The 27,159-nt window shown below is 34.5% G+C and overlaps 1 protein-coding gene across 1 annotated transcript; it reads right to left on the bottom strand.

Annotated features, from left to right (window-relative positions):
• On the bottom strand, positions 1–25,617 carry LOC128221985 (zinc finger protein 28-like). Its single transcript, XM_052930713.1, has 2 exons — positions 25,534–25,617; positions 1–4,613 (listed from the first exon to the last, which is right to left on the bottom strand). Exon 2 carries the CDS (start codon positions 4,551–4,553, stop codon positions 3,480–3,482), a length of 1,074 nt encoding a protein of 357 aa, XP_052786673.1. The 5' UTR covers positions 4,554–4,613; positions 25,534–25,617; the 3' UTR covers positions 1–3,479.
• Positions 25,618–27,159: the final 1,542 nt, after the last annotated feature.

A 27,159-nucleotide genomic window follows, 5' to 3' on the forward strand; every position in this document is an offset into this window, starting at 1 on the left:
TCACTTAAGAGTGTTTGACCCTTGATATATTGAAAATGTCTAAACGTAGATCACACAAACTCATCAGTTTGTGGACTCAATCTAGTTGCAAACTTTAATAGTAAAAATAGACATTTATTCATGATCAAGTACCTTTTGTTGTTGTGTCCACTGTACATCTAAAATGTCATTATTCCTAAAACGTTTATACCTTGAGTATCTACTCTTGCTTGATTTATCATTTAGAGTAGAGATTAAAGCATTTACTGCTGCCCTAAAGTTGAAAGGACATTTTGGAAGAACTTTCATGGCGGACTGTGCAATTTTTAGAGTTTGTTTTTCAAGTGGAGAGATTTTTCTTAGGAATAACTTGACTCCCCTTTTGTATTGGCTTAAAAGGTCATTTAAAGCTTGTTCTATGTTCATAAATATTTGTATTTTATGTATCTATATTTTGCACATCATTATAATTTTGTAAATTAAGTCTATATCTTAAAAATCAAAGTGAAATGAAAAAGATGTATACGTTTTTTGTTTGTGTGTTTAATAGCGTCAAAAAAAATAATGCATTTTAGAAATTATTATTTTTTTTATAACGTATGACGCATGAAATAATAGAAGAAGAACAGTTACTTTAGTAAGGTAATGACTAAATATGCTTTATGACAGACGCTGAAATAATTCAGATATTTTTAAGTTATTTGTATCAAATGATTAGTGAGATATTGAATTTAAAACAAGAAGAGTATATATGAAGTTTATTGCAGCTTAATTATACTAACTTTCAAGTATTAGAACTTGTGGATATATTCATATAATTGCACACACTGTATTACAATCATGAGGCTTCAAAGCATCCCAGTGAGACAATTTGTGTTAATGGAGGTTCATTGTCCTGGGAGCAATACTCAAAATGTTTAAATGCTGTCAGATAAAGAACTGCAAGAATATTATATTTAGTCACTCATCAGATTTATTTATGTTCTTTTTACTGTGGAATATTATTAAAGAAATATGTTGAATCTGTTCTTACCTTTTTAAATGATTAGGGAAAAGGTTGATCCACACAAAATGAGCTTCAGAAACCGCCATGTTTACATGATTCTTCTCCATACATTTGAATTTCCTACACAGATGAATGTTAACCTGATGCTGATTGGCTTAGATAAAACTCTCCAGGAAGCTTTCTGCCTGACCTTTGATTGAACTGATAAGCCCAGGGTGTGATACAACTGGACTCATAGAGAGAGAAATTTTGATAACATGTAGCAGTATTAAACTTTTTATCAAAATAAATCATGAGTCAAATAAAAAAGAGTTAGAAATCTGAATTCGACTATGAAATAATTAGTTTTAAATAGCAATTCTAAGGCAAGTTGCTTATATACTGCCGATAAGTATTTTTCAATTATTTTCTAGTTTCATCTATAATAATAAAAAATATCCTCTACAAAAAGTTAATTTTATTGCCAATTTCTAACTGTATTCCTATTAAAAAGATATAAGTTTTAAACAAATATTATTTAAAGCACAGCTTATTTTTGCACATTCTTTTTTAATCTTTGGCAACAGAAAAAATGTCAAAGTATTATATTGGAACAAAAAATATTCCAAGTCTCAATTTACGCCTTTTGCTTATTGCGAAAATGTCTAAGTCCAACTTTACGCCTGGTTTCGAAAAATTACGCCTGGTTTGAATTTACGTGTCTTCATACCGGGATATTTTACGCCTGGTTTTGGGTTCGTTTTACGTGTCCTGCTCCTTTAGACACGTTAAGCACACGCAATACAGAAAACCAGTTGGTTTCCGCCTGGTTTCCGTGTCCCAACCAGCTGGTTTACGCCTGAATTTTTCGTACGGGTTTATAACAAAATGTTTGGCAAGTTTCAAAATGTTATCAGTGTACTATTACTTTTATACGTGTTACGAAAATCCAGACACTACAGCAATTGTTATACATGATATTCTCATGTACGATTGATTGTCGAAGAATATATACAAATAATTGAAAGTTCTTTTCTTGAATGTTTAACGTGTACATGTGTGTATGTGTGTATGCTTATTATAACTAGAGCTGTGTGTGTGCCTGTGTGAGTGAGTGTGTGTGTTTTTGTGTTTGTTTGTTTGTTACATTGCAGTTGTATGTGTTTATGAAGGCCATATTGAAAAAAAGTTATGTTACATACATGTAGCTTAATTTTTTATTATAATTAATTATTGTTATTATTAGTATTATTATTATTATAATTATTAATAGTTCGATGTATTAAAACAAAGGCGTACACATATATAGTTAACATTGTATGTTATTAAACACAAACTACAATAGAATTGAACACAAAAGCCGTGGGTACATTTGGCCAATACGTCCTTAAAGTACAACCACGTCATCTAAGTGCATCTTAGATATTCTAAACTTCACCAACGACATCTAAGTGCATCTTAGATATCATAAACTTCACCAACGACATCTAAGTGCATCTTAGATATTCTAAACTTCACCAACGACATCTAAGTGCATCTTAGATATTCTAAACTTCACCAACGACATCTAAGTGCATCTTAGATATCATAAACTTCACCAACGACATCTAAGTGCATCTTAGATATTCTAAACTTCACCAACGACATCTAAGTGCATCTTAGATATTCTAAACTTCACCAACGACATCTAAGTGCATCTTAGATATTCTAAACTTCACCAACGACATCTAAGTGCATCTTAGATATTCTAAACTTCACCAACGACATCTAAGTGCATCTTAGATATCATAAACTTCACCAACGACATCTAAGTGCATCTTAGATATTCTAAACTTCACCAACGACATCTTAGTGCATCTTAGATATTCTAAACTTCACCAACGACATCTAAGTGCATCTTAGATATTCTTAAAGTACACCAACGACATCTAAGTGCATCTTAGATATTCTAAAAGTCCACCAACGACATCAAAGTGCATCTTAGAAGTTTTAAAAGTCCACCAACGACATCAAAGGGCATCTCAGATGTTCTGAAAGTTCATCGTATAACAAAATGGTAAAATTCCTAAAGTTTAAGCAGAACCACATATACATCGCTTCTCATTCTAAGTGAATCCCTTTAAAATCAGTTTTCAAATAGTTTCTTCAAGGAAAGGTATCACCATCTGCCTTACATTCGAATGGCTTCTTTCCTGAGTGTATTCTCATATGCCTTTGTAAATCACGTTTCAGCGAGAAATCAGAATCACGTAATTCATACGTGTATGGCATCTCTCCTGCGTGGATTCTAATATGTTTCTGTGAACAGTTTATCTGAGAGTATTCAACATCACATATCTCATACTTTTATAGTTTCTTTCCTGGATGTATTCTTTTACGTGTTTTCAAATCACTTTCTCAGAGAAATCAGCCCCACATGACTAAAAGTGCTGCTGCTTCTCTTATGAGTGTTTTCATATATGTGTCTGTAAATTACTTTTCTGGAAAAAAAATCAGCATCACATGTATCACACATTCACTTGTACGGCTTCACTCCTGTGTGTATTCTTCTATGCCTCTGTAATGAACCTTTCTGAGAAAAAGCAGCATCACATACCTTACACTTGTATGGCTTCTCTCCCGTGTGTATTCTTACATGTTTCTGTAAATGACCTTTCTGAGAGAAAGCAGCATAACATATCTCACACTTGTATTGCTTCTCTCCCGTGTGTATTCTTACATGTTTCTGTAAATTACCTTTCTGAGAGAAAGCAGCATAACATACCTTACACTTGTATGGCTTCTCTCCCGTGTGTATTCTTATATGTGTTTTTAAAGCACTTTTCTGAGAGAAAGCAGCATCACATATCTCACACTTGTATGGCTTCTCTCCTGTGTGTATTCTTAAATGTTTCTGTAAATCACGTTTGTCAGCGAAACAAGCATCGCATATCTCACACTTGTATGGCTTCTCGCCTGTGTGTATTCTAATATGTTTTTGTAAATGACATTTCTGAGAGAAAGCAGCATCACATATCGCACACTTGTATGGCTTCTCTCCTGTGTGTATTCTAATATGTTTTTGTAAATGACCTTTCTGAGAGAAAGCAGCATCACATATCTCACACTTGTATGGCTTCTCGCCTGTGTGTATTCTAATATGTTTCTGTAAATCACCTTTCTGAGAGAAAGCAGCATAACATATCTCACACTTGTATGGCTTCTCTCCTGTGTGTATTCTAATATGTTTTTGTAAATGACCTTTCCGAGAGAAAGCAGCATCACATATCTCACACTTGTATGGCTTCTCTCCTGTGTGTATTCTAATATGTTCTTGTAAATGACTTTTCTGAGAGAAAGCAGCATCACATATCTCACACTTGTATGGCTTCTCGCCAGTGTGTATTCTAATATGTATCTGTAAAACACCTTTCTTAGAGAAAGCAGCATCACATGTCTCACACATGTACAGCTTCTCTCCTGTATGTATTCTCGTGTGTCTTTTTAAATCAGTTTTAAGAGTAAAATTAGCCGAACATATCTCACACTTGTATGGTTTGTCTTCTGTATGTATTCTCATATGACGCTTTAAATGAGATTTCCGGAACATATCGGACCCACAGACCTTACACTTGTATCGCTTCTCTCCTGCGTGTATATCCTTGCTAAACTGAAAATCAAACACATGTATGTAATACTCCTTTTAAATAGTAGTGTTTATACGGGTCAAATCAACTATGTTGAAAATATGAATAATCTTAATCCCGTACATATCATATAGTTTTTAATAAGAATATAAAACAAATCATCAAACAAAATTGAGAATCCGTTGTTTTTTTCTGTAGAATGATGTAAACAAGGATATAGCAGAATAAGGTATACGAGGACATAGCAGAATGATGTATACGGGGACATAGCAGAATAAAACACACGATGACATAGCAGAATGATGTATACGGGGTCATAGCAGAATGATGTATACGGGGACATAGCAGAATGATGTATACGAGGACATAGCAGAATGATGTATACGAGGCCATAGCAAAATGATGTATACGGGGACATAGCAGAATGATGTATACGGGGACATAGCAGAATGATGTATATGAGGACATAGCAGAATGATGTATACGAGGACATAGCAGAATGATGTATACGAGGTCATAGCAGAATGATGAATAGGAGGCCATAGCAGAATGATGTATATGAAGTCATAGCAGAATGATGTAAACGTGGGACATAGCAGAATGATTTTTATGAGGTCATAGCAGAATGATGAATAGCAAGCCATAGCAGAATGATGTATATGAGGTCATAGCAGAACGATGTATACGGGGACATAGCAGAATGATGCATAGGAGGCCATAGCAGAATGATGTATACGAGGACATAGCAGAATGATGTATACTAGGACGTAGCAGAATAAAATATATGAGGACAAAGCAGAATTAGGTATACAAGGACATAGCAGGATGAGGTATACAAGGACATAGCAGGATGAGGTATACAAGGACATAGCAGAATGAGGTATAGTAGGACATAGCAAAATGAGATATACGAGGACATAGCAGAATGATGTATACGAGGACATAGCAGAATGATGTATACGATGACATAGCAGAATGATGTATACGAGGACATAGAATAATAATGTATACGAGGACATTGCAAAATGATGTATAAGAGGTCATAGCAGAATGATGTATACGAGGTCATAGCAGAATGATGTATTCGAGGTCATAGCAGAATGATGTATACGGGGACATAGCAGAATGATGTATACGAGGACATAGCAGAATGATGTATACGAGGTCATAGCAAAATGATGTATACGGGGACATAGCAGAATGATGTATATGGGGACATAGCAGAATGATGTATACGGGGACATAGCAGAATGAGGTATACGAGGACATAGCAGAATGATGTATACGGGAACATAGCAGAATGATGTATACGAGGTCATAGCAGAATGATGAATAGGTGGCCATATCAGAATGATGTATACGAGGTCATAGCAGAATGATGTATACGGGGACATAGCAGAATGAGGTATACGAGGACATAGCAGAATGATGTATACGGGGACATAGCAGAATGATGTATACAAGGTCATAGCAGACTGATGCATTGGAGGCCATAGCAGAATAATGTATACGAGGACATAGCAGGAAGAGGTATACGAGGACATAGCATAATGAGGCATACGAGGACATAGCAGAGTGAGGTATACGAGGACATAGCATAATGAGGTATACGAGGACATAACAGAATGAGGTATACAAGGACATAGCAGAATGCGGTATACGAGGATATATCAGAATAAGGTAAACGAGGACATAGCAGAATGAGGTATACGATGACATAGCAGAATGAGGTATACCAAGCCATAGTATAATGAGGTATACGAGGACAGAGCAGAATGAGGTATACGAGGACATAGCATAATGAGGTATACGAGGACATAACAGAATGAGGTATACAAGGACATAGCAGAATGCGGTATACGAGTATATATCAGAATGAGGTAAACGAAGACACAGTAGAATGATGTATACGAGGACATAGAAGAATGAGGTAAACGAGGACATAACAGAATGAGGTATACGAGGACATAGGAGAATGAGGTATACGAGGACATAGCAGAATGATGTATACGCAGACTTAGCAGAATGTGGTATACCAGGACATAGCAGAACGATGTATACGAGGACATAGCAGATTTAATGAGGTACACGGGGACATAGCAGAATGAGTCATACGATGACATAGCAGAATGAGGTATACAAGGACATAGCAGAATAAGTTATACGAGGACATAGCAGAATGAGGTATATGAGGATAAAGCAGAATGAGGTAAATGAGGATATAGCAGAATGATGTATACGAGGACATAGCAGGAAGAGGTATACGAGGACATAGCAGAATAAAATACACGAGGACATAGCAAAATGAGGTATACAAGGACATAGCAGGATGACGTATACAAGGACATAGCAGGATGAGGTATACAAGGACATAGCATAATGAGGTATAGTAGGACATAGCAAAATGAGATATACGAGGACATAGCAGAATGGGGTATACGAGAACATAGCAGAATGAATGATGTATACGGGGACATAGCAGAATGATGTATAGGAGGACATAGCAGAATGAGGTATACGAGGACATAGCAGAATGGGGTATACGAGGACATAGCAAAATGGGGTATACGAGGACATAGCAGAATGGGGTATACGAGGACATAGCAGAATGAATGATGTATACGGGGACATAGCAGAATGATGTAAAGGAGGACATAGCAGAATGAGGTATACGACGACATAGCAGAATGGGGTATACGAGGACATAGCAGAATGAATGATGTATACGGGGACATAGCAGAATGATGTATAGGAGAACATAGCAGAATGGGGTATACGAGGACATAGCAGAATGGGGTATACGAGGACATAGCAGAATGAATGATGTATACGGGGACATAGCAGAGTGATGTATAGGAGGACATAGCAAAATGAGGTATACGAGGACATAGCAGAATGAGGTATACGAGGACATAACAGAGTGATGTATACGAGGTCATAGCAGAATGATATATACGAGGACATAGCAGAATGAGGTATACGAGGACATAGCAGAATGATGTATATTAGGACATAGGAGAATGAGTTATACGGGGACATAGCAGGATGATGTATAGGAGAACCTAGGAGAATGGGGTATACGATGACATAGCAGGATGATGTATAGGACATACAAGGATGAGGTATACCAGGACATAGCAGAATGAGGTATACGAAGACATAGAAGAATGAGGTATACGAAGACATAGCAGAATTAGGTATACAAGGACATAGCAGGATGAGGTATACAAGGACATAGCAGGATGAGGTATACAAGGACATAGCAGAATGAGGTATATGAGGACATAGCAGAATGAGATATACGAGGACATAGCAGAATGGGCTATACGAGGACATAGCAGAATGAATGATGTATACGGGGACATAGCAGAATGATGTATACGAGGACATAGCAGAATGAGGTATACGAAGACATAGCAGAATGAGGTATACGAGAACATAGCAAAGTGATGTATATGAGGTCATAGCAGAATGATGTATACGAGGACATAGCAGAATGAGGTATACGAGGACATAGCAGAATAATGTATACGAGGACATATCAGAATGAGGCATACAAGGTCATAGCATAATGAGATTAATGAGGACATAGCAGAATGAGATATATGAGGACATAGCAGAATGAGGTATACGAGGCCATAGCAGAATGAGGTATACGAGGACATAGCAAAATGATGAATACAAGGACATAGCAGAATGAATGATGTATACGAGGACATAGCAGAATGAGATATATGAGGACATAGCAGGATGAGGTATACGAGGACATAGCAGAATGAGATATATGAGTACATAGCAGGATGAGGTATACGAGGACATAGCAGAATGAGATATATGAGTACATAGCAAGATGAGGTATACGAGGACATAGCAGAATGAGATATATGAGTACATAGCAGGATGAGGTATACGAGGACATAGCAGAATGAGATATATGAGTACATAGCAGGATGAGGTATACGAGGACATAACAGAATGAGATATATGAGTACATAGCAGGATGAGGTATACGAGGACATAGCAAAATGATGAATACAAGGACATAGCAGAATGAATGATGTATACGAGGACATAGCAGAATGAGATATATGAGTACATAGCAGGATGAGGTATACGAGGACATAACAGAATGATGTATACAAGGACATAGCAGAATGAATGATGTATACGAGGACATAACAGAATGAGATATATGAGTACATAGCAGGATGAGGTATACGAGGACATAGCAGAATGAGATATATGAGTACATAGCAGGATGAGGTATACGAGGACATAGCAGAATGATGTATACAAGGACATAGCAGAATGAGTAATACGAGGACATAGCAGAATGCTGTATACGAGGCCATAGCAGAATGAGGCCTATTTTTTTACATAGCAGAATGATGTATAATATAGCAGAATGATGTATACAAGGACATAGTAGTGTTATAAATCTAATATTTACCAACTAAGTTATTACACATGTACCTTTATTTAGCATTTTAATTTTGAAACATGTGGTACAAAATACAAAACTTCATGTAATACGCCATTTTGTTAAGGTATTAAACTTATTAATCATTAAAATGCATGATAACATTTATTTGAGGCGTGAAATAAAAATGAACCTGGTTAAATATAAAGAAGTCATATATACACACGTACAAACATAATATTCCCAGAATTATTTTACATTCAAGAGGGTAGGTCGTGATTTTCGTAATTGAAATGCATGGTATGCTTTCCACAACTGCAAAGTAACGGATTGCTGATAAATATTGAAAGGACCTCGGACACTACTCTTAATTCTATGTTTCACTATACGTCCTATATGATATAAATTTTATTAGATTAAACACTTTTTCACCATACATCAAGAAAATAGTTTTTGAACAGGTGTAGTATATCACAATACATATTCTGTGGAAAATGTTGTTGGTAGATGGGGATGAATACTTAAATCCAAAATAAATGTTCATTATCATAGTAGGTTTATTGAACTGAGTAGGTATACTTAAGACCACGCTCACTCGAATCCAACCAACCTACATAATCTACATAATCTAATCTGCTTAATTTGGCTGGCTGGCTTTATCAAATACTTTAATCTATTAATAGCATGAGCAATTAATGAAGATTAAGACTGACTAGTCACTGTGTCATGTTTTTCGATATCTCGCACATGCATATTAAAATGGAAAAAATCGGGCGCGGGCCGGAAGAACAAACAAGAGAGCCATGAAGGCCCTAAATCACTCACCTGAGTAAAAGCTTTTGACCTTTGTTATCACTAAAGCTTGATATTTGTTCTCAAAGCTGTATACATGGTCCAAATTTCAAAGCTGTAGCATCAAACATAAGAAAGTAGGTAAATATGAAAGTAGGTAAAAAGGTCACATGACAATGTCAATATTGATATTTGTTTGCAAAATTGTACACATGGTCGAAATTTCATTACAGTAGCTTCAAAAATAAGGAAGTAGGTCAAAAGGTCACAATCAAGGTCATCCAAGCACAGCATTGATATTTGTTTTCAAAAACTGTACACATGGTCCAAAGTTCATTGCTGTAGCTATAAAAATAATAAAGAAGGTTAAAAGGTCGCAGTCACGGTCTTTTGAGGACAAGATTGTTATTTGTTTTCAAACCCCTGCACATGGTTCAAATTTCATTGCTGAAGCTTCAAAAATAAGAAAGTAGGTCAAAATGTCACAGTCAAGGTCATCCGAGGACAACATTGATATCTGTTTTCAAAACGGTACACATGGTCCAAATTTCATTGCTGAAGCTTCAAAAATAAGAAAGTAGGTCAAAAGGTCACAGTCAAGGTCATCCGAGGACAACATTGATATCTGCTTTGATGATTATCATCCAATTGGCCATGAATACCAGAATACTTTCATCTACTCTAAACAAATCATCAACCTTAGCATGTTTTTTTATCCATTTGGCCCATGAATATCAGAAAACTTTCCAACAACTCTTAACCAATAATTAACCCAAACATAATTTCCATCTCATTGGCTCATTAACATCAGAATAATTTATATCTACTCTAAACAAATCAATAACCCCAGCATAATTTAAATCTATAACAGGCTCATACATAACAGAACAAAATCCATCTACTCTTAGCAGGCCATTTACACCAGCATGATTTCAATATTCTTAGCTCATGAATATGGACAGATTTTCATCTATCTTAAAAAAGGCCATAAACTCCACCTACTAAACTCATGAACATCACAATGGCTTCCATTTACTAGTAAACAAGCAAATAATACCAGCATTGTTTCCATACATACTCTTATACATTGTATAAACCTCGTTTTCGCAAAACACCCTATACGCTCGGGTCGGAATGAACCGATCTTTCACTCTCTGCCATGGAAGAAACTTATAATCTACATCTTAGCAAGTCATAAACACATGAATATCAGAATGATTTCCATTTTTTCCTATCAAGTAGTTGCTTAGTAAACAGCATGTCAACCATGGCAATTATGAAACCATCTACTTATTAAGGTATACTAACTTCACATTCTATTCATACTACCTAGCCAGTCAAAAACACCAGCATGGCTTAACTGACATGTATAGCTTATGAATATCATAATGACTTAAATAGAATTACTTCTTTGGTAGTCATAAAAATTCAAGTATGATTTCAAACTATATAGCTCATGAATATTAGAATGACTTCTCATATATATATACTTCTCAGAAATTAAATAACACCAAACCAACATGACTACAACTACAGAGTTCATGAATATTAGAATGACTTCTTAGAAATTAATTAACAACATGACTTCAACTACAGAGTTCATAAATATCCTAATGACCAATAGCTAGTCAAAATCATCATCACGACTACAAAGTCCAGAGTTCTTGAATATCAAAATGACTTCAATAGATCTACTTCTTCACTAGTCCTAAACATCACAATGAGTTGAAACTATTGTAGCCCCCACCAGCACAACTTTTAACCTCAGTCTTCATAAATGTTGAAAAAAAAAATATTTGCTATTGAAAATCACTCAATCAAGTGAAAACTTATGAATATTGCATGAACAAAAAGAAAGAAATTATTATTGACTAAATACTGTCAAGAAATGCAAATAAACCCGTTGGAAAATCCCTTCCTTTAGCTAATGTTTGCCACTTGATATATGCCTATAATAGGATACATAATGTTGAGTTACTGTTTTGAACATTCTTTTTAAAATGGTAGAGGAATTAGTTTATGTATTGACCTTACAAGATGTACCTAAAAATAATTAGACCAACAGTCTTTGTTTTTCATCATCTTCAAAAAGTAATGATTCTGTGTACAAAACTTGTCAGTATTGCCCAAATATGAAAATTCAACATGCAAACTCACTTTACCATAAAGAGTCCATGAAATATAAATAAATAAATAATAATATTCCGAATGAAAACTACAAAAATAATCAATATTCTTGAGCAAAAGTCCATTGTGTTCCTAATTTTAAATCCATTCATAACAATTTTAATTCTAAGAAGGGATCTTTAATTTTACATTTATATTCATTTCCTAAATAAGTTAAACATTGCTTTATATACATTTATCCTTAGAGAACAGAGCTGACTTGGGATAGTTTGGTGGCCGGTAAAATATGATAAAAAATATATACAAGGACATAGCAGAATGAATGATGTATACGGGGACATAGCAGAATGATGTATAGGAGGACATAGCAGAATGAGGTATACGAGGACATAGCAGAATGGGGTATACGAGGACATAGCAAAATGGGGTATACGAGGACATAGCAGAATGGGGTATACGAGGACATAGCAGAATGAATGATGTATACGGGGACATAGCAGAATGATGTAAAGGAGGACATAGCAGAATGAGGTATACGACGACATAGCAGAATGGGGTATACGAGGACATAGCAGAATGAATGATGTATACGGGGACATAGCAGAATGATGTATAGGAGAACATAGCAGAATGGGGTATACGAGGACATAGCAGAATGGGGTATACGAGGACACAGCAGAATGAATGATGTATACGGGGACATAGCAGAGTGATGTATAGGAGGACATAGCAAAATGAGGTATACGAGGACATAGCAGAATGAGGTATACGAGGACATAACAGAGTGATGTATACGAGGTCATAGCAGAATGATATATACGAGGACATAGCAGAATGAGGTATACGAGGACATAGCAGAATGATGTATATTAGGACATAGGAGAATGAGTTATACGGGGACATAGCAGGATGATGTATAGGAGAACCTAGGAGAATGGGGTATACGATGACATAGCAGGATGATGTATAGGACATACAAGGATGAGGTATACCAGGACATAGCAGAATGAGGTATACGAAGACATAGAAGAATGAGGTATACGAAGACATAGCAGAATTAGGTATACAAGGACATAGCAGGATGAGGTATACAAGGACATAGCAGGATGAGGTATACAAGGACATAGCAGAATGAGGTATATGAGGACATAGCAGAATGAGATATACCAGGACATAGCAGAATGGGCTATACGAGGACATAGCAGAATGAATGATGTATACGGGGACATAGCAGAATGATGTATAGGAGGACATAGCAGAATGAGGTATACGAAGACATAGCAGAATGAGGTATACGAGAACATAGCAAAGTGATGTATATGAGGTCATAGCAGAATGATGTATACGAGGACATAGCAGAATGAGGTATACGAGGACATAGCAGAATAATGTATACGAGGACATATCAGAATGAGGCATACAAGGTCATAGCATAATGAGATTAATGAGGACATAGCAGAATGAGATATATGAGGACATAGCAGAATGAGGTATACGAGGCCATAGCAGAATGAGGTATACGAGGACATAGCAAAATGATGAATACAAGGACATAGCAGAATGAATGATGTATACGAGGACATAGCAGAATGAGATATATGAGTACATAGCAGGATGAGGTATACGAGGACATAGCAGAATGAGATATATGAGTACATAGCAGGATGAGGTATACGAGGACATAGCAGAATGAGATATATGAGTACATAGCAGGATGAGGTATACGAGGACATAGCAGAATGAGATATATGAGTACATAGCAGAATGAGGTATAGTCAGTCTTAATCTTCATTAATTGCTCATGCAAACTCACTTTACCATAAAGAGTCCATGAAATATAAATAAATAAATAATAATATTCCGAATGAAAACTACAAAAATAATCAATATTCTTGAGCAAAAGTCCATTGTGTTCCTAATTTTAAATCCATTCATAAGTTATAATAATAAGTTAAACATTGCTTTATATACATTTATCCTTAGAGAACAGAGCTGACTTGGGATAGTTTGGTGGCCGGTAAAATATGATAAAAAATATATACAAGGACATAGCAGAATGAATGATGTATACGGGGACATAGCAGAATGATGTATAGGAGGACATAGCAGAATGAGGTATACGAGGACATAGCAGAATGGGGTATACGAGGACATAGCAAAATGGGGTATACGAGGACATAGCAGAATGGGGTATACGAGGACATAGCAGAATGAATGATGTATACGGGGACATAGCAGAATGATGTAAAGGAGGACATAGCAGAATGAGGTATACGACGACATAGCAGAATGGGGTATACGAGGACATAGCAGAATGAATGATGTATACGGGGACATAGCAGAATGATGTAAAGGAGGACATAGCAGAATGAGGTATACGACGACATAGCAGAATGGGGTATACGAGGACATAGCAGAATGAATGATGTATACGGGGACATAGCAGAATGATGTATAGGAAAACATAGCAGAATGGGGTATACGAGGACATAGCAGAATGGGGTATACGAGGACATAGCAGAATGAATGATGTATACGGGGACATAGCAGAGTGATGTATAGGAGGACATAGCAAAATGAGGTATACGAGGACATAGCAGAATGAGGTATACGAGGACATAACAGAGTGATGTATACGAGGTCATAGCAGAATGATATATACGAGGACATAGCAGAATGAGGTATACGAGGACATAGCAGAATGATGTATATTAGGACATAGGAGAATGAGTTATACGGGGACATAGCAGGATGATGTATAGGAGAACCTAGGAGAATGGGGTATACGATGACATAGCAGGATGATGTATAGGACATACAAGGATGAGGTATACCAGGACATAGCAGAATGAGGTATACGAAGACATAGAAGAATGAGGTATACGAAGACATAGCAGAATTAGGTATACAAGGACATAGCAGGATGAGGATGAGGTATACAAGGACATAGCAGAATGAGGTATATGAGGACATAGCAGAATGAGATATACGAGGACATAGCAGAATGGGCTATACGAGGACATAGCAGAATGAATGATGTATACGGGGACATAGCAGAATGATGTATAGGAGGACATAGCAGAATGAGGTATACGAAGACATAGCAGAATGAGGTATACGAGAACATAGCAAAGTGATGTATATGAGGTCATAGCAGAATGATGTATACGAGGACATAGCAGAATGAGGTATACGAGGACATAGCAGAATAATGTATACGAGGACATATCAGAATGAGGCATACAAGGTCATAGCATAATGAGATTAATGAGGACATAGCAGAATGAGATATATGAGGACATAGCAGAATGAGGTATACGAGGCCATAGCAGAATGAGGTATACGAGGACATAGCAAAATGATGAATACAAGGACATAGCAGAATGAATGATGTATACGAGGACATAGCAGAATGAGATATATGAGTACATAGCAGGATGAGGTATACGAGGACATAGCAGAATGAGATATATGAGTACATAGCAGGATGAGGTATACGAGGACATAGCAGAATGAGATATATGAGTACATAGCAGGATGAGGTATACGAGGACATAGCAGAATGAGATATATGAGTACATAGCAGGATGAGGTATACGAGGACATAGCAGAATGAGATATATGAGTACATAGCAGGATGAGGTATACGAGGACATAACAGAATGAGATATATGAGTACATAGCAGGATGAGGTATACGAGGACATAGCAAAATGATGAATACAAGGACATAGCAGAATGAATGATGTATACGAGGACATAGCAGAATGAGATATATGAGTACATAGCAGGATGAGGTATACGAGGACATAACAGAATGATGTATACAAGGACATAGCAGAATGAATGAGGTATACGAGGACATAGCAGAATGAGATATATGAGTACATAGCAGGATGAGGTATACGAGGACATAGCAGAATGAGATATATGAGTACATAGCAGGATGAGGTATACGAGGACATAGCAGAATGAGGTATACGAGGACATAGCAGAATGAGGTATACGAAGACATAGCAGAATGCTGTATACGAGGCCATAGCAGAATGAGGCCTATTTTTTTACATAGCAGAATGATGTATAATATAGCAGAATGATGTATACAAGGACATAGTAGTGTTATAAATCTAATATTTACCAACTAAGTTATTACACATGTACCTTTATTTAGCATTTTAATTTTGAAACATGTGGTACAAAATACAAAACTTCATGTAATACGCCATTTTGTTAAGGTATTAAACTTATTAATCATTAAAATGCATGATAACATTTATTTGAGGCGTGAAATAAAAATGAACTTGGTTAAATATAAAGAAGTCATATATACACACGTACAAACATAATATTCCCAGAATTATTTTACATTCAAGAGGGTAGGTCGTGATTTTCGTAATTGAAATGCATGGTATGCTTTCCACAACTGCAAAGTAACGGATTGCTGATAAATATTGAAAGGACCTCGGACACTACTCTTAATTCTATGTTTCACTATACGTCCTATATGATATAAATTTTATTAAATTAAACACTTTTTCACCATACATCAAGAAAATAGTTTTTGAACAGGTGTAGTATATCACAATACATATTCTGTGGAAAATGTTGTTGGTAGATGGGGATGAATACTTAAATCCAAAATAAATGTTCATTATCATAGTAGGTTTATTGAACTGAGTAGGTATACTTAAGACCACGCTCACTCGAATCTAACCAACCTACATAATCTACATAATCTAATCTGCTTAATTTGGCTGGCTGGCTTTATCAAATACTTTAATCTATTAATAGCATGAGCAATTAATGAAGATTAAGACTGACTAGTCACTGTGTCATGTTTTTCGATATCTCGCACATGCATATTAAAATGGAAAAAATCGGGCGCGGGCCGGAAGAACAAACAAGAGAGCCATGAAGGCCCTAAATCACTCACCTGAATAAAAGCTTTTGACCTTTGTTATCACTAAAGCTTGATATTTGTTCTCAAAGCTGTATACATGGTCCAAATTTCAAAGCTGTAGCATCAAACATAAGAAAGTAGGTAAATATGAAAGTAGGTAAAAAGGTCACATGACAATGTCAATATTGATATTTGTTTGCAAAATTGTACACATGGTCGAAATTTCATTACAGTAGCTTCAAAAATAAGGAAGTAGGTCAAAAGGTCACAATCAAGGTCATCCAAGCACAGCATTGATATTTGTTTTCAAAAACTGTACACATGGTCCAAAGTTCATTGCTGTAGCTATAAAAATAATAAAGAATGTTAAAAGGTCGCAGTCACGGTCTTTTGAGGACAAGATTGTTATTTGTTTTCAAACCCCTGCACATGGTTCAAATTTCATTGCTGAAGCTTCAAAAATAAGAAAGTAGGTCAAAATGTCACAGTCAAGGTCATCCGAGGACAACATTGATATCTGTTTTCAAAACGGTACACATGGTCCAAATTTCATTGCTGAAGCTTCAAAAATAAGAAAGTAGGTCAAAAGGTCACAGTCAAGGTCATCCGAGGACAACATTGATATCTGCTTTGATGATTATCATCCAATTGGCCATGAATACCAGAATACTTTCATCTACTCTAAACAAATCATCAACCTTAGCATGTTTTTTTATCCATTTGGCCCATGAATATCAGAAAACTTTCCAACAACTCTTAACCAATAATTAACCCAAACATAATTTCCATCTCATTGGCTCATTAACATCAGAATAATTTATATCTACTCTAAACAAATCAATAACCCCAGCATAATTTAAATCTATAACAGGCTCATACATAACAGAACAAAATCCATCTACTCTTAGCAGGCCATTTACACCAGCATGATTTCAATATTCTTAGCTCATGAATATGGACAGATTTTCATCTATCTTAAAAAAGGCCATAAACTCCACCTACTAAACTCATGAACATCACAATGGCTTCCATTTACTAGTAAACAAGCAAATAATACCAGCATTGTTTCCATACATACTCTTATACATTGTATAAACCTCGTTTTCGCAAAACACCCTATACGCTCGGGTCGGAATGAACCGATCTTTCACTCTCTGCCATGGAAGAAACTTATAATCTACATCTTAGCAAGTCATAAACACATGAATATCAGAATGATTTCCATTTTTTCCTATCAAGTAGTTGCTTAGTAAACAGCATGTCAACCATGGCAATTATGAAACCATCTACTTATTAAGGTATACTAACTTCACATTCTATTCATACTACCTAGCCAGTCAAAAACACCAGCATGGCTTAACTGACATGTATAGCTTATGAATATCATAATGACTTCTCATATATATATACTTCTCAGAAATTAAATAACACCAAACCAACATGACTACAACTACAGAGTTCATGAATATTAGAATGACTTCTTAGAAATTAATTAACAACATGACTTCAACTACAGAGTTCATAAATATCCTAATGACCAATAGCTAGTCAAAATCATCATCACGACTACAAAGTCCAGAGTTCTTGAATATCAAAATGACTTCAATAGATCTACTTCTTCACTAGTCCTAAACATCACAATGAGTTGAAACTATTGTAGCCCCCACCAGCACAACTTTTAACCTCAGTCTTCATAAATGTTGAAAAAAAAATTATTTGCTATTGAAAATCACTCAATCAAGTGAAAACTTATGAATATTGCATGAACAAAAAGAAAGAAATTATTATTGACTAAATACTGTCAAGAAATGCAATTAAACCCGTTGGAAAATCCCTTCCTTTAGCTAATGTTTGCCACTTGATATATGCCTATAATAGGATACATAATGTTGAGTTACTGTTTTGAACATTCTTTTTAAAATGGTAGAGGAATTAGTTTATGTATTGACCTTACAAGATGTACCTAAAAATAATTAGACCAACAGTCTTTGTTTTGCATCATCTTCAAAAAGTAATGATTCTGTGTACAAAACTTGTCAGTATTGCCCAAATATGAAAATTCAACATGCAAACTCACTTTACCATAAAGAGTCCATGAAATATAAATAAATAAATAATAATATTCCGAATGAAAACTACAAAAATAATCAATATTCTTGAGCAAAAGTCCATTGTGTTCCTAATTTTAAATCCATTCATAACAATTTTAATTCTAAGAAGGGATATTTAATTTTACATTTATATTCATTTCCTAAATAAGTTAAACATTGCTTTATATACATTTATCCTTAGAGAACAGAGCTGACTTGGGATAGTTTGGTGGCCGGTAAAATATGATAAAAAATATAAAATCACACTTTTGAAAAAAATGTCAGTCACAACCGCTTTGCACTAAGCCTGCAATATTGAAATAAATCACAAATATCCTAATACCTTCAAATAAGTTACAGATTAACAATTCTCATATTAAGATTGATATTTACTAATCTTGTGATGAAATTATAATATATTGCAATATTGCATATAAAAAGGAGTTTCTTAAAAGCCTGAACTACTATTTTATATTAGTTTATAACTAGAAACTAATACAAATGCATCATAATTATACAAATGTTATGTAATAACACAATTATATCATTTCACACTATTTAGACATTCCGATTTTAAGATAGTTGCTTACGAATAGATTTATTATATTTATTTTAGTGTAATTATTTTTTTATTTTATTTTTCCCAACTACATTTAAATTAGAAATAGACATGGATGACTAGTAAATGACAAGTAGAGACCCATTGTCTGTATTTAATAGCCCAGTAAAATGGCTTTCCATTTAAAGGTCATCAATAAATGGTTAGCCCAGTAAAATGGCTTTACATTAAAATGTCATCAATAAATGGTTAACTGTTTTATCATGTGTTAAACAATAAACTACATTGTAGGATAGGAAATTATCTCATCAGCGATATTAAATTTAAAACATTAAAGTCAATCTGAGTGGATCAGAAAAGTCAATACTGGCTTATCTAATAAACTACAAACTCTGTGTGTCCTTCTATATTCAGTATTAACTGTACCTGGAATTTATTCTGAAATCAGGCCGCAAGGATTACATACTGAATCAATTTTAAGTTTTGTTTTGAAAGCCTTTTCTTGTCTATTTTTGAGATGAAGAAAATGGCTCTCAATCATCGCTTACAAATTGCCACATAGAAAAAAAGTAATTTAAATGAACTAAAGTGACAGAATTCAATTTGTGAATATTAGTGACAGCACTCTCTGGACGCGCTAACATCTTTTAACAGATTGTTCCTGTAGGATTTGCGTCTACCGTACATACAATCTACAAAAAGATGCACTCTTTTTTTACATTTTAACAATAAAATGCAGTATGAATGTCCCAAAATGGCAACAAATCCTTTTGTATTCGCAATTTAAAAAATCTTAAAAATATCGTTCATGATAGCTGTCAATGCGAATGTCCCTCGGACAGTTGGACATGTCCGGTATATTTCCCTTAAATGTTCAGTGTTAATTTTAATTTTATTATCAATAAAATGCAGTTTGAACCCGTGCCAAAAAAGGTTCGCTAAAGCTAAGCTAAAAGCACAGCTAAAAGCATAGCTAAAAGCATAGCTAAAAGCTTAGCGGTATTGGCCCGAAAAAGCGCAGCTTTTTTTATATAAAAAACGCAGCTTTTTGGAAAAAAAACAACACAGCTGCTGCGCTAAAGCTATGCTTTTTTGCCAAAATAGCTTAGCTAATTTCTTAAAAAAGCTCAGCTCTTGGTGATATTGGGCAAAATAGCTAAGCTATTTTTATGAAAAGCGCAGCTTTATGGCGGTATTGGCCCAAAAGCTAAGCTTTTTGATGGAGCTGCGCTTTTTCTTAAATAGCTAAGCTAATTATGAAAAGCGCAGCTTTATGGCGGTATTGGCCCAAAAGCTTAGCTTTTTCTAAAATAGCTTAGCTAATTATGAAAAGCGCAGCTTTTTGGCGGTATTGGCCCAAAAGCTTAGCTTTTTCTAAAATAGCTTAGCTAATTATGAAAAGCGCAGCTTTATGGCGGTATTGGCCCAAAAGCTTAGCTTTTTCTAAAATAGCTTAGCTAATTATGAAAAGCGCAGCTTTTTGGCGGTATTGGCCCAAAAGCTTAGCTTTTTCTAAAATAGCTTAGCTAATTATGAAAAGCGCAGCTTTATGGCGGTATTGGCCCAAAAGCTTAGCTTTTTCTAAAATAGCTTAGCTAATTATGAAAAGCGCAGCTTTATGGCGGTATTGGCCCAAAAGCTTAGCTTTTTCTAAAATAGCTTAGCTAATTATGAAAAGCGCAGCTTTATGGCGGTATTGGCCCAAAAGCTTAGCTTTTTCTAAAATAGCTTAGCTAATTATGAAAAGCGCAGCTTTATGGCAGAATTGGCCCAAAAGCTTAGCTTTTGGATGGGGCTGTGTTTTTTCTTCAAAATAGCTTAGCTAATTTTGAAAAGTGCAGCTTTATGGCGGTGTTTAGCTTTATGATGAAGCTTTTCAAATAGCTTAGCTAATTTAGCGCAGCTTTTTAAAAAAAAACGTAGCTCCTATTTTCATAAAAAATACCACAGGTGAAGAAAAGATTTTACAAAAAAACGCACTAAATACACACTTGAGTGTATCTAAAGTGCATTTTTTAACAAAAATATATGCTTTAAACGAAATTAAACAAAAAAAAATGCACCAAGTGTGTTTAAACCGCATTATATAAATATATTGAACCATCAAAAATAGAACACATTTGAATAAATACATAGACATTTTGCTTTATTTAAATTTCCTAAACATGAGTTTGTGTTACATATATTTTTATTATTTCATATTTAATTTTACATGACACCTTGTAACTGGACATAATGTATTTACAGACAGACAAACAAGTACATATTTGTCAAATTTAGCAATAATAAAATAACCTTTTACTCAGTGGCAAAAATAATTGATAGAAAATCATGAAACTGTTCAAGCTACAAATTGGAAAATGACAAGTCTCAAGGATCTTTTGTTATATTTTTGTCAAATCTAGAGATTCCTGACAGCTCTGGAATAAAACAGGGTATCATATTTTAAATATGTAATGACTTTATTAGTACTTAACTTAAATTGATTGACCCAATTTGGCCAGTTTCCAATAACTGGTAAGCCATGTGGCAGATGGCAGTTTTATGACCCCTCCAAAAACCAACACTGTAATCATTTGTATAGCATTAAAGGTGCTAGTGTGCATATGTATGGAAACATGGCAATTTCAGCTTAATATGTTAATATGATATTAACATATATATAAGGCTGAAAACAAGTGCATCTTCATAGAGTTTTAAAACTACGTAAATCTACTATCTGGGACCAATAATCCTACATCCAGCTACTATCTACAACAGCATTGTTATTTATTAAAATATGTGCACTAGATTGAAAGTTGACAAATAAAAGTCCCACAAGTAGTCAAGTGTCATAACAGTGAAATTAACAACTGAAATAAAGAATACATACCATGACCTGAGTACTTTCACATGTCAGTTTATCACAAATCATCCAATAGTGGAATGTCATGTTTCTAATCATAGTTCATATTTATCTGATCTAATGATTATTATTTTACTTCACTAATCCCTTTACTATTAATTTGTTTTAATTGGTGTGAATTCATTTATTAATTAAAACATCATCATAATTCTTTTAATGAAATCCCAACAAAATGGCTACCAGTAGCTTTGATTTGAAATTGGCTCCCTAAATGCTGAGATTTAATTGGTCCTCGGTACAATCAGATAAGATCAGGCTTATCATGCATGTTGTAAAATTGGAAAGGAAATGACAAAGAATTTGGTAGTGGCATTACAAGAAATTTAAGGAATAATAATTCTATAAATGTTGTTATTACATGCAATTGATTATTGCCTATAAGTAAAATGTGTTCTTTTGATTTAAATAAAAAATATAATATATTTTTGATTTTTAAAATAATCTTTCTTTTTATTTCATTATTTTATTTTATTTTAGTTTGAAGGTATATTGATCAATAATAAAATGCTTATTTACTGGTTGGTTGATTTATTGATTGATTGATTGATTGATTCATTCATTCATTGATTGATTGATTCATTCATTCATATTCTTGTATTTATGTGTATATTTCATAAATGATTACTTTATTACACAAAGATACTACTTTTTTTTACCTAAACTAAAAGATGCACTTCTTAGTAAAAAGATACACTTAAAATGCACTCTTTAATGACAGTAGATTATCAATAAAACTAAAGATACTTTTAAAAGGGATGCCAATAAAAAAAGATGTATCTTTTGTTCCTGCCAAAATATTTATGCCAAAAACTACAGAAACTAGCTCTGAGTAGCAAAAAGTTTAAACATAAACCCAATTTAATGGCACTGGTTAAATGCCAAAGACAGCCAAAAATTGTCTTATTTTAAATCGAATCAGCATGTACAGAGACAAAGAATAACTTGACCAACATGGATTCAATTTTAGTTTAAAATAAAAAATCCAAAATAGAATAATCAGGACCTGATGAGATGGGACACATTTTCAAAACAATTTAAAGGTATTTAGGAAAATGATATATTTTCAGACACCTGCGTTTTGAATAAAAAAAAACAACAGAAAAATATTTGGAATTTCTATTTTAACAACTGTGTTATAAATAAATAATAAAATTTTGAAAATGAATTTCACAATATAAACCTTTGTTTTTCTCCAAAAGCTTAGTCTTTTGTTTGAAAAGCTTAGTCTTTTAAAGAAATACTAACCCAATTTTAATTTTGGAAAAGACGCAGCTAATATGAAAAAGACGCAGCTTTTCTAAGAGGCAATCTTTTACCTAGTCAAAAGACGCAGCTTTAGCTAAGCTTTGATTTAAAAAACGCATCTTCATAAACAAAAAGCGCAGCTTAGAAGAAAAAACTCAGCTTTTAGAGAAAAGAACATAGCTTTTGTTCAGCTCTTTTTTAAAAAGCGCAGCTTTGAAGAAAAAGCGCAGCTTTTTAGAGAAAAAAACATAGCTTTAGCTAAGCTATTATTAAAAAGCACAGCTTTTGCTAACCTTTCTATAAAAAACACAGCTTTTGCTAAGCTTTTTGAAAATAGCTTAGCTAAAAAAACACAGCTTTTTGAAAAGCATAGCTTTAGCTAAGCTAAAGCTGCGCTTTTTAGAAAGCTGAGCTTTTTTTTGGCACAGGAATGGCTAAAAATTGCATTTTTACATACATGTATATATATATATTCAGTCTCATTTGAAGTATATATACTCAACAGGTCTAATGTATATCAATTTCAGCAAAGTGACTCACCAATTTTTCTTAGAAATTCAGCTAGCCAGCCGATCCACAAAACAGCCAGCTTTCCAATAATGATAACCCCATTTAGTTTAAATTTTAGATTTAAAACATAAATGATACTAAAACAATATGTCAGAGGTATCAACAAAGGACTATATATATATAAAATACCTATCGCAGTACATTATGATAGTACAAATAATTAAATATATGAACCTTTTTCTTCTGATATCTTTTTAATTTTTTTTTATTTAAATGTATATGTTTTTTTGTTGACCTACAAATCTCATAACAATTTCTATTGAAATAAAATTTGAACATTTTTTACTGCTTTTATTATATTTAAAGTTCAATCTTAAATGAAATTAAGGGGCCAAAATGTCTCTGATGAAAATCAGTAAAGGACCAAACAGTCTTGAGTCAATATTTTTAAGGGGCTAAAATGGCAGGGCCGCAATGTCTCAGGGGCTGATTTGGTAGTAAGACAACTTGTAAAGGGGCCATTTTGTCTTGCTCTGCTATCTCCTACAAGTTACGTGTAGTTTTATACATTTAAACAATTAAAATGTGGTTGGATTTACTATCCTCAAACGATTTCAAATTAGAATTTGTAGTTGTATAACACCTCTTGTGTACACAGTTCGAGATCTACAACGTCCACATACAATTATTTGGACTACTTCAGTCCGAGACCTATTCCTCTGGTTCTCAGTTGACCACTTAACCACCCATATATTGTTTTATGCTTACATTTACAGAAAACTGTTTCAATCAATTGGCAAAAAGGATCACACAACTATAAAGTTGAAAAAGAATAAAGTTGGTGCAGTCCACCATTACTCGCTTACCGACCAGTCCTACTAAATACTACAAAGACAGGCAAAGTCTAGCAGAGTCAAGCAAAGTCTACCAAAGACAGTTTTATTTTGAACAAAGTCAATCACAAAAAGATGTCGTTGTCATATAAATGACTTTATGATAACGAGAATAAGGCATATTTGCATGATACAATATATGAGTCCAGCAAAGTCAAGCAAATTGAAGCAAAGTCAGTTTTATTTTGAACAAAGTCAATTAATTAACACTTAAAAGTAATTATAAAATATTAAAAGCCACAATCACGGTCATGGCCAATATCAGTGATACAATCTACTTTACAGCCAGTCACCGTCATGGCCAATATTGGTGATACAATATATTTTAAAGCGACAGTCACCGTCATGGCCAATATCGGTGATGCAATCTACTTTACAGCCACAGTAACGGCCATTATCGGTGATACAATCCAGTATATGGCCACAACACAACAGAACACAATCAACACACACAGACAAACAACACAAACACAAATTAAAATCGCTCCAAACATTATACTTACACAAAACGTTATCAGCTTACTGATAAATAGCCTCGAACAGCCTTTTAAATTGAAGAAATGATATATTTGACACAGTCCACCATTGTACGGTAACAGACAACAATTTTATTGATACATGAAACAGTTAACACTTTTTAAGCTGTGTGTCTATAACTTATCGCAGCTGTTACCTCCCCTGAATATATTACATGTATAACAACCACGACTTCAGAAGCTGAACAACATTTATATCTCAAGATCGTGAGTGTATCAACTACTTTACGGCTGTTATATTTGCCGGGATCCAGGACTGCCGGACCCAGGATCCGGGACCTCAATTTCAATTTTGGATTTATCTTTGCGTTTGTAATGTTTGATCTTCTACAATCAATTTAAAGTTATAAATGCCTTAAAATAAATATATTCATAGCATATGAATTATTTCAATGCATATATTGTAATCCACTTATGAAAAAGATGTCTGGTAACATGCTCATAATATGTCTACTTAACGGCAGTTATATTTGCCCATTCGGAACTCCTCGGCCATTTTTTCAAAAACAACCTCGGATGTATGCCGGTACATCTTTTGAAGTAGTCCGTATTTTTTTTAATAAAAGCATTAATTAAATGTAGTGTTTAAGAGTTGTATTCATTGCTCTCAGTTTAAATTGATTGCCAGTGAAGTGTATTATTGCAAACATAATTACGATTCCCAAGAGTAAAGTCATAAATTTTAACTACTAAATAAGATTACTACGCGATCTATTTGCAGCGGACTTAAACGTACCACTTTTTAAGTATGTAAACCGTCCATATACATCCGAGGTTGTTTTTGAAAAAATGGCCGAGGAGCTCCGAATGGCTCATAATATGTCTACTTAACGGCAGTTATATTTGCCGGGACACAGGTCGGCCGGGTCCCAGAATCCGGGACCTCAATTTTGGATTTATCTTTGCGTTTGTAATGTTTGATCTTGTACAATCAATTTAAAATAATAAATGCCTTAAAATGAAAATATTGATAGCATATGAATTATTTCAATGCATATATTATAATCCACTTATGAAAAAGATGGATTTTCAGCGTTTATGAAAGCGCTTGTAACTAATTGTATATTTAATTTTAATTGTGCATGCATTTCCTTTTATCAAATCCTGGTTGTAAACCTAAAAGAAATATGGAAAAACATAAAGACAACTACTCTTGACCTTATATATCGAATCTATTTGGACTGAAAGAACAGATTCCGTCTGGTAATATGCTCATAATATGTTTTCTGGTATTTTTAGAAAATGATAATGTATTTATATTCGACCTGAAAATATAACCATGTTTGCATTAAAATAAATGTCTCGGGACATCTATGAATAATCCGGGACTGCTACTAATAACTCCTGGGATCGCATGTTGGAAAAAGCCAACACCGCTCTGGTCGGGACCTTAGCTAGTTACTGCCGGGATCGCTTATTGTAAAAAGCCGGGACCGCTGTGGTCGGGACCTTAGCCATTTACTGCCGGGATCGCTAATTGGAAAAAGCCGGGACCGCTGAGGTCTTGACCTTAGCTAGTTACTGCCTGGATCGCATAATGGTAACAGCCGGGACCGCTGAGGTCTTGACCTTAGCTAGTTACTGCCTGGATCG

Source organism: Mya arenaria, chromosome 16 (assembly GCF_026914265.1).
Source record: "Mya arenaria isolate MELC-2E11 chromosome 16, ASM2691426v1".
Taxonomy (NCBI): Eukaryota; Metazoa; Mollusca; class Bivalvia; order Myida; family Myidae; genus Mya; species Mya arenaria.

Bases quoted from the DNA above. Each gene is read 5' to 3' on its own strand.
- LOC128221985 (XM_052930713.1), bottom strand. From the start codon at position 4,553: ATGTTCCGGAAATCTCATTTAAAGCGTCATATGAGAATACATACAGAA.